We start from the raw sequence: 9,948 nt of genomic DNA on the forward strand, positions 1-9,948 counted from the left end.
GAGCTCTCTTGGAGCTCCTGCTGGAGCTTCCCGGGATTCTGGAGGATAACATGCTCTTCCCAGGCGTTGTGGCTGCCCTGCAGCAGGTGTTGGGTGGGCTCTGTGCCCTCCCACACGAAGCTTCCCGGTGGGAGGAACGTGTGGGAGTGTCAGGATTCTCAGGAGCAGGTCCAGGCTTTGGTGACAGGTTTTTCTTTGTCTCTTCTTTCTTCTGGTATCACTACTCAAATCTCCTCATCCTTCTTGGGTTGAAATCCTTCGCTTCTTGTGTCATTCCTCAAATCTCATCTTGCCTTTTTTGGGTCTGAAATCCTTTGAAATGGGAGATTTTGGCTCCTAACTCTACTTTTCACCCTGAGATTCCTGAGGGATTGGTGGTGTAGGAGCAGCAGGTGCAGGAGTTATGTGTGTGCAGTGCCCTAGGGATTCTCCTGGTACCTCCTGCTGCTGTGGGTGATCAATTTATCCTGGAAAACACCACCTTTTATCCTCAAATACCTTGGAGAGAGCATCACATTCTCCCATTTCCCAATGTGCTTTAGTGGGTATGGTGAGATTTGGTTGGACTTGATAATCTTGGAAGTATTTTCTAGCTCTTCATGCTCCTGATCCTATTTTTCAGTTGAAGGGAACAGACACAAACTGGAATTCTCCAGGATTTCACAGGTGGTTCCTAGTGGAGCAGCACCAGGAATCCAAAGCTTTGGAATCCTGACTTGCTGCCAGTTAAACATCCTTTCTTTCCTCTGCATTCACCTGGGTTTTTTTCCCCCCTCATCCAAGGTATTTTGGGACACATCACGACTCCCAAAGCTTTTTAACCACAATCAGTGACTGAACAGCTTTAGGTTCTCAGATTAAATGACATATTGAATGAAAAAAAGGAGCAAATAAAATGGCATTTTTCTCTCCAGTCTCATTCCCACACATCCAAAAGTGGCTGTTAAATGTTCCTGGAAGGAGCTTTTCCTAATTAAAAATACTCATCTCTAGCTGGTTTATTCCAGGAGAATTCCACAAAAACCTGATTTTATGCTTTCATGATTATTTAATCCAAGATTTGAGTAGATATTGGAGAAACCTGTTGGATTTTTGTTGCTGGATATTTTTTAACTGGGATTTCTTCTTGAATTCCCATTTTTTCCCCCAAACCTGGAAGGAGATGGAGTAACTACACATGGATATCTATGGAGTCTATTTCCAGAGCAGCTTGAATTTTCCAACCCAAACTTTCTGAGCTTGTTTTGTTGCAATTCTAAGGCTGTTTGGTTTTTAGGGAACTGAATTTTCTATCCAGTGGGAATTATTAGCAGGAATCACTTGGCAACTTCCCAACAGGCTAAGAACCATGTGGTCCAGTCTGGGTTTGAATCTGCTGGCAGTGACAGGCTTCAATTTCCACAGAAGATGGAAGATGGAGAAGGATTTTTCCTGCTTAGCAAACACAGAATTCCAGTGCAGCTCCTGACTGGGATCACTGGGAAGTCCTTGGCACAGCACCCAGATGGGCCTGGGGCTACTGTTCTCTTGGGAACACATTGCTGTCTTTAATTATCATATGATAACTTTCCATCCCCTAAAATCCCTGATGTTTTTAAGGATCCTGAGCATGGAGAAGGATTCTGGAAGGGGTTTGTCCATTCAGGTGCACTGAAATACAGCCCAGAAGTTCTGGTGGCCCCAGATCTCCTCAGCTTCACTTGCCACCCATGGATGTTCTCCTTTGCCTGACTCTAACACCATTTGGGATGAAGTTTTCCCTCTGTGTCTCTTCCCAGAGGTGCCTGGGAGGGTTGGATGCCTCAGGTCTCTGTAGTGAAGGAGTTCAGGTGCTCCTTCACTTATGGGACCTGCTCTTAAGGTCTTCTCCAGTCACCCTTGGCATCCATCACAGGGATTTGGGAGGAATTTGATGCTTGTGTGGGACCTGCTTGAGGTCTCTTGCTCCCAGCCACCCTTCCTTGAGGATATCTGAATCATTTGATGCTTATCCTGATGTTCCTCTGATTTTGGTGATGTTTCAACGGATCATCTCTGTATTTGTGTTGCTCAAAGAAGTATCTAAGAACTGGGAAGCAAATGAGATGATTCCAGTGGGTTTGAAGAGGTTTGGGATCTGTCTTAGAAGAGAACATTCCACCTGACTTCTCCGTGTTCTGACTGACTTCTCCATGTTCCTGGCACTGGAATATTGCCCAGGGAGGTGGTGGAGTCATCAGCCCTGGAGGTGTTTAAGAGGCATCTGAATCTGATGTTGGAGGATCTGGTTTAGGGGTTAGAGCAGTGACAGGTTAAAGGTTGGACTTGGTGACCTTAGAGATCTCCTCCAACCTTGTTGATCCTCTGATTCTAACTTCTCCATGCCCTAACTTTTCCATCTTTTACCCCCAGAACATGGTGATGAGTTTCCGAGTCTCAGACCTTCAGATGCTGTTGGGCTTCGTCGGCAGGAGCAAAAGTGGACTTAAACACGAACTAGTCACCAGAGCTTTACAACTGGTCCAGTTTGACTGCAGCCCTGAGGTGTTCAAGAAAATTAAGGAGCTCTATGAGACTCGTTACAACAGGACCTCTGATTCTAACTTCTCCATGCCCTAACTTTTCCATCTTTTACCCCCAGAACATGGTGATGAGTTTCCGAGTCTCAGACCTTCAGATGCTGTTGGGCTTCGTCGGCAGGAGCAAAAGTGGACTTAAACACGAACTAGTCACCAGAGCTTTACAACTGGTCCAGTTTGACTGCAGCCCTGAGGTGTTCAAGAAAATTAAGGAGCTCTATGAGACTCGTTACAACAGGAAGAGCTCTGAGGTGGCTCAGCCACCACCACCACCACAACAGCAGCATCGCTCCGAGGCCCTTTCCATACACTCATCCTACGACCGCGGCAGCGCCGTGGCTCGGACTATCTCCACCACTAACATTGACTATCCTGCTCTCTATGGGAAGTACCTGAATGGACTGGGAAGGTTACCTCCCAAAGTAGCCAAACCTGAGGTTCGCTTGGTGAAACTTCCTTTCTACACCACCTTGGATGAGCTCTTGAAGCCAACAGAGTTAGGTGAGTTGGGAATGGGTGGGAACATTTTGTGAGGGGGAAAAGGGAAGTTTGGGGGACTATGGGAAAGGTGATGGTGTTTTTTTGAAGACATGACAGGAAAAAGTGATGGATGTGGTGGTGGGAGCATTCCCATTCCCACTATCTCTTCTCAGGATTTAGGGAAAAACATATTTATTGGGGCTTAAAGGTGGTTGATAAAGGTGGTTCCCTCTCTCCATGCACTATCTCTCTTGCATGGAGCGATAGTGACAGGATGAGAGGGAGTGGATTCAAACTGACAAAGAGGAGGTTCAGGTGGGATATTGGGAAGGAATTCCTCCCTGTGAGGTGCTGAGGGGTTGGAATGGATTTCCCAAAGCAGCTGTGGCTGCTCCATCCCTGGGAGTGTTCCAGGCCAGGTTGGATGATCCTTGGAGCACCCTGGGCTGGTGGAAGGTGTTTCTGCCCATGTCAGGGAGGCAACTCCATGACTTTAAATTCCTTCCAACCCAAACCAGGGTGGAATTCCATGATTCTATGACCTCTGGAGTCTCTCATTTCTTTTTCCTCCTACCCTCCTATGGCTGAAGGAGAGTGATAACCCCTCAAACTGTATTTTTGCCTGATTTTTGTTGTGCTTCATAGTTATTTGTCTGTGGTGCTGATATTTTGATGGACAAGAAGGAAAACTGGAAAAAATGCTTTATCCTCAGAGACTGATTTGTCTTCATTTTCATTCAGAGGAACAAAGGGTGTGAAATAGAATGTTCTGGTAGCAAAGACAGAGTATCTAGAGGAGAAGTTGTGATCTGCTGAGCCTCATAAATTCATGTGGTACTGTCAGATTTTACCACTAAATGATTGTAGAACGTGGAGGGGGGAGAAATGTTGTGGAAAAAATATAGATCAAGATATGATCGTGCAGAAAGAGAGAGAAAAAGGGTTGATGTATCAGATTTTATATCATTTTTGTCTTCATTTGGAGGTGTTAAATCCATTGATGCTGTGCCAAAGGTGACGAAGCAGCTGAGGGAGGACTAAACCTAAACCAGAAGTGTTTGGGCAATGGGTTTGTTCACCCTCAGTGTGAGGTGATGTGTTAGTCAGCAAAGCTAACAAAGGATTTTGAAGGAAAACCAATTCCCAAGAGGTAGAAACCCCCAGAGGCAGAAGAAGAGCTTGGATATCCTTACTGTGATGAACAGATGGGTTCAAAAGTTGACATGAAACCTTCCCCAGCAGCTCAGGACTGAGGGCTCGTTACAGTAGTCTCACCCCTGTTAGCTGACACCTCCCCTGAGCCCCTGGAGCTGCTTTGGCTGCTTTTCCCTGTGGATGAGAGAGGGTTTTCTGGGAGCAGAGAGGAGCTAGGCACGAGCAGATGTTGAGGTCTCATTGTCCCAGTCAGCTGAGCACAACCTAATGAGTCTTAGACACTTGTTTTACTTTCCCAACCTGGTGAGCTGCACCTGTAATTCCTTCTGATGTGGATGAGGAAAGATTTGGCTCCTCAAAACTGGGATTATCCCAACACTTTGGCTATTAGCTCCGTGGAGGAGGTGGAACAACATCCACATAGGAAGTTGTGTGCTTGGAGCTCTTCTTAGTGGGGAATCAGTCCTTGAGCTCTGCTCTCTGGGACCTGGATCCAAGGGAACATGGAGCTGTGTCAGGGGAGGTTTGGGATGGATATCAGGACAAGGTTCTTCCCCCAGAGGTGTTTGGGCACTGAACAGCTCCCCAGGGCAGTGGTCACAGCCCCAAGGCTGACAGAGCTCCAGGAGTGTTTGCCCAGTGCTCTCAGGGTGCATTGTTGGGGTGTCTGTGCAGGGCCAGGAGTTGGATTTGATCCTTGTGGATCCAACTCAGGCTAAAACAAAATCCCCTGAGGAAAACAACTCAGTGTGGTGGTGATGGGATGTTGTGGAGGTGTGAAAAGGAACAAACCCACCTGAGTGTGGTGGTGATGGGATGTTGTGGAAGTGTGAAGAGGAACAAACCCACCTGAGTGTGGTGATGTGCTCTGAGGTTTGATGTTCTGGATTAGGAGTGTGAGAGGGTGAAAAACACCCAATTCTTGCTCAAAATTAATCAAATAAAAGCTGCTTTAGCACTTCTTTGTGTTTCTCCTGGGCCTTTCACCATCTCAGGCTCTTAACTTTGCTTGGAACATGCCCTGAAAAGAAACCATGGCTGAATTTAAGCTCCTAAGCAGGAGTTAGAACAGAACTTTTCCATACCTCAAGCTTCATTTTCTCCACATTAAATTCATTACACTTAACACCCTCAGTGGCTAAAAGTCCCCAATTTACACCAAGTTCTCATTAACCACCTCTGAATGTGATCTCCTGTCCCACCATCAAGGTCAGGACTTTGCAAGTAGTGTTTTGTCTCTTCCAGCTGCTTTTTCGTGCTGCATTTTTTTGATTCTCTAAGCTGATGGTTGTGTTGTTGTGATTGTTCTCTTTCTTTTCCAGAACCAACCTGCTCAGTCTGGTGGTTTCATGGTTTTTTCATGCTTATTTTTGGGCTTCTTGGAGTCCTGGTGACACTGGGACATCACTGATGTGAGGAACACAGGGTTGATGCTCGAGGATTGGTTGAGGGGAGGAAAAAAAAATGGTGAAAATCTAGAAATATCAGGGTCAAATCTTGTGTTGTTACTTTGCTAAGCAGCAGAACAGGAAAGAAGTGAGTAGAGCTCCAATTGATGTAGAATCCACATGGAAAGTGGAGTTTGGGCACAGCTTTAGGGAGGAAAGAAAAGAGAACATTTAAAAAAAATCCCCTTGTGCTCAGAGCTGATGTTACCACTTTGTTATTCAGTGTGTTTTGTTTGGTTTTTTTCCCTCCTCAGTTCCACAGAACAATGAGAAGCTTCAGGAAAGTCCATGTATCTTTGCATTAACACCGAGACAAGTGGAGCTGATCAGAAATTCCAGGTACTTCTCAGCGGGTGTTAAGAAAACACAGCTGTGTGATTCCTGTCATTCCTCTGCATTCCCTCCCTCTGGAAGGTTTTTGTTCTCTGCAAGGCACCAGGATTTGTGTGAGGACCTTAGGCTTTGGGGGAGAGGAGGTGAGAGGTACAAATCAAGTTTCCCTTCTCCTCTAACCTCCCTTTGGAATGGTGAGATGAAATCATTCATGGATGACCTAAATTCATCACTGATGAATATCTGCAGCTTTTCCTTAGCATCCAGAGTTCAAAAGCCACTGGAAGGTTGTTTGATTCTGAAAGGGAAGCTTGGAAAAGAAGCTCTAGGAATTGCCTAAGGAAACAATTTGGGTTAGGATTTACCCTGAGCTCTGTCCTGGTCCAATTTTGGAGGCAAACAGTGAAGTCTCCTGAGATGTTGGCAGTGCAGTCAGGGAGGTTTCCTTGGAGCTTATCTCCTGCCTTGGGCCTTGCTGTGGGGAAAGGGCAGTGAGGTGGGAGAATTCCTCCCCCAGTGGAGTGGGAAAGGGCAGTGAGGTGGGAGAATTCCTCCCCCAGTGGAGTGTCAAACCTTTGTCCTTCTCTCCCTGCTGAAGTCACTGTAAAGGCAGAGGAAGGTGATGGTTCTTCTCATCTCAGCAGGTCAACCAGTGGCAAAGATTTCACAGAAAGGAAGTGTTTAGACTACACATGTTTTTAAGGGTGATAAAAAGCTGCAGAAAAAAAAAATAGCTGGTTTTTGGTGCTCTTCCCTCCCTACAGTCAGATCTGGGAGGAAACTTGTCACTGTTTTCCTGGAGTGCTGCAGTGAGTTTGTCCTTGCTCAGCACAGTCCCAAGTTTTCCCACTGCTTGTGGTGTGTCCCTCCCCCCTAAAACTGCTCCCTCAGCTCCTTGTCCCATCCTTCCCACCCCCAAATCCATCCTGAACTGCTGAACTGGGATGTGAAACACTTCCAGAGGCAAATCAAGCCTCACTTGGGATCTCCCTAATGCCTTAAATCCTGGTTTGCCTCCCAATAAAACACCTTTGTCCTGTGATCCATCACTGTCCTGATTCCAGCTGGAATTCTGTCAGGAATATTGTGCCCTAATCCTCAGTCCCTTGGTTGGCAGGAACAGCTTTGGCTGAATAATTAAACATGAGGCAGGTAAATCTGACCTTGAAACCTAGTTTTGGTGGGTTTTAACAACTCAGCAGAAGCTGCCAGAGAAATTGAGAGTTTTTAGCTGTACAGGTGAGAAAACCCAGAGAGAAAAACAGGAGAGAAAACTCAGAGGAAAACCAGGAGAGAAAACCCAGAGAAAAAAAAACAGGTAAGAAAACTCAGAGAGGAAAAACAGGTTAGAAAACTTAGAAAAAAACCAGGAGAGAAAACTCAGAGAGGCCAGGAGAGAAAACTCAGAGAGGAAAAACCAGGAGAGAAAACTCAGAGAGGAAAAACCAGGAGAGAAAACTCAGAGAGGAGAGGACAGGAGAGAAAACTCAGAGAGGAAAAACCAGGAGAGAAAACTCAGAGAGGAAAAACCAGGAGAGAAAACTCAGAGAGGAAAAACCAGGAGAGAAAACTCAGAGAGGAAAAACCAGGAGAGAAAACTCAGAGAGGAAAAACCAGGAGAGAAAACTCAGAGAGGAAAAACCAGGAGAGAAAACTCAGAGAGGAAAAACCAGGAGAGAAAACTCAGAGAGGAAAAACCAGGAGAGAAAACTCAGAGAGGAAAAACCAGGAGAGAAAACTCAGAGAGGAAAAACCAGGAGAGAAAACTCAGAGAGGAAAAACCAGGAGAGAAAACTCAGAGAGGAAAAACCAGGAGAGAAAACTCAGAGAGGAAAAACCAGGAGAGAAAACTCAGAGAGGAAAAACCAGGAGAGAAAACTCAGAGAGGAAAAACCAGGAGAGAAAACTCAGAGAGGAAAAACCAGGAGAGAAAACTCAGAGAGGAAAAACCAGGAGAGAAAACTCAGAGAGGAAAAACCAGGAGAGAAATCTCAGAGAGGAAAAACCAGGAGAGAAATCTCAGAGAAAACCCAAAGAAGAAAAAACAGGAGATAAAACTCAGTGAGGAAAAAACAGGAGAGAAAACTCAGTGAGGAAAAAACAGGAGAGAAAACCCAGAGGAAAAAAAAACAGGTAAGAAAACTCTGAGGAAAAATAGGAGAGAGAACCCAGAGAGGGAAAAAAAAAGGTTAGAAAACTCAGAGGAAAAAAACAGGAGAGAAAACTTAGGGGAAAAAAAAAAAACCAGGAGAGAAAACTTAGGGGGGGAAAAAAAACCCAGGAGAGGACTCGGGGGGAAAAAAATAAACCATGAGAGAAAACTCAAGGGGGGAAAAAATAAACCAGGAGAGAAAACTCAGGGAAAGGAAAACTGGAGAGAAAACTCAGAGAGGGAAAAAAAAACAAACAAGGGGAGAAAACCAGGAGAGAAAAGTCAGGGGAAAATCCAGGAGGATTTGGGTGAGGTTTTGGGGTGGTTTTCATTCTTTTCCATCATTATTCCAACATTTCTGTTTGTTTCCTTCCCCAGGGAGCTGCAGCCTGGTGTGAAATCAGTTCAGGTAGTGCTGAGGTAGGTCTGAGTGTGGGCTCTGTTTGCTCCCAGGGCAGGAAGGAATATTCCAGCCCAAGTTTCCCTGTGGATTTCACAGCTCCAAAACCCATTTCCACTGAGCTCTTTACCCACAGGCACCTTCAAGTCTCCTTTTCAACCTCTTCCTCCATGGAGGAAAGGTTGAGGAGCAGGAGTCAGCTCTGAGGAGAAGCAGCAGTGCCACATCTTGCTGTCCACTGGGATTGGACCCGTGGGTTGTGGTGGGAATGGAGCTGCTGGGGCATGGAGACATTTGGATGTGCCCACTGTGGGAATATTGAGAGATGTGTCATTTTTTTTCCCCTCTCAGAATCTGCTACACAGACACCAGTACTCCTCAGGAGGATCAGTACCCTCCCAATATCGCCGTGAAGGTCAACCACAGTTACTGCTCTGTGCCAGTAAGTCATAGAATCATAGAATCAACCAGGTTGGAAGAGACCTCCAAGATCATCAAGTCCAACCCTACCATGATTACCAGACCATGGCACTAAGTGCCACATCCAGTCTCAGCTTGAAAACCTCCAGGGATGGTGAATCCACCACCTCCCTGGGCAGCACATTCCATTGCCTGAGCACTCTCTCTGTAAAAAATCTCTTCCTAATATTCAACCTAACCCTCCCCTGGCAGAGCTTGAGTCTGTGCCCTCTTGTCCTGCTGCTGGTTGCCTGGGAGAAGAGTCCAACCCCCACCTGACTCCAACCTCCTGGCAGGGAGTTGCAGAGGGTGATGAGGTCTCCCCTGAGCCTCCTCTTCTCCAGGCTGAACACCCCCAGCTCCCTCAGCCTCTCCTCATGGCACTTGTGCTCCAGTCCCTTTCCCAGCCTCGTTGCTCTTCTCTGGACCTGCTCCAGCTCCTCAATGTCCCTCTTGAGCTGAGGGACCAAAACTGAGCACAGGACTCAAATCCATGCAGGTTGGGAGCTCTTGGCATTGCCACTTGGATTATGGAATCTAGAAGAAGGGAATTGGCTTCCTGATCAATGCCAGAATATAAAAGAGCTTAGTTGAAAGCTTAAATCCATTTTTTTCTGATGGATTAGGCATTGTGAATCAACTGTTCTGGTGAAGGACTCGATCCTTTCTGCTTGGTGTGAATGTTCGTCTTTCTCCCTTCGTCCCTGAGAGCTGATGAGTAGATGGAGAAATATTTTAAGTGGGAAACAAAAAAGAACTAAATCTCTCTCTTCTAACCTTTCTGCCTTAGGGTTACTACCCATCCAACAAACCTGGAGTGGAACCTAAAAGGCCCTGTCGTCCCATCAACCTCACCCACCTCATGTACCTGTCCGTAGCCACCAACCGGATCACGGTCACCTGGGGGAACTATGGAAAGGTGATTGCCAAGGAATGCCCCAGCTCTGCCTCCTCAGGGCAGGA

General features: G+C 46.3%; 1 protein-coding gene across 1 annotated transcript in view; it reads left to right on the plus strand.

The window, feature by feature from the left end:
- Positions 1 to 2,623: 2,623 nt before the first annotated feature.
- Positions 2,624 to 9,948, plus strand: part of PIAS4 (protein inhibitor of activated STAT, 4) — a 14,485-nt gene continuing 7,160 nt past the window's right edge. Inside the window, exons 1-5 of the mRNA XM_009083890.1 lie at positions 2,624 to 3,059; positions 5,896 to 5,980; positions 8,505 to 8,546; positions 8,878 to 8,968; positions 9,776 to 9,904. Coding sequence (XP_009082138.1) covers positions 2,624 to 3,059; positions 5,896 to 5,980; positions 8,505 to 8,546; positions 8,878 to 8,968; positions 9,776 to 9,904 — 783 coding nt within the window. The remainder of the gene's footprint in view (positions 3,060 to 5,895; positions 5,981 to 8,504; positions 8,547 to 8,877; positions 8,969 to 9,775; positions 9,905 to 9,948) is intronic.

This window comes from Acanthisitta chloris, unplaced genomic scaffold, assembly GCF_000695815.1.
Source record: "Acanthisitta chloris isolate BGI_N310 unplaced genomic scaffold, ASM69581v1 scaffold18440, whole genome shotgun sequence".
Taxonomy (NCBI): Eukaryota; Metazoa; Chordata; class Aves; order Passeriformes; family Acanthisittidae; genus Acanthisitta; species Acanthisitta chloris.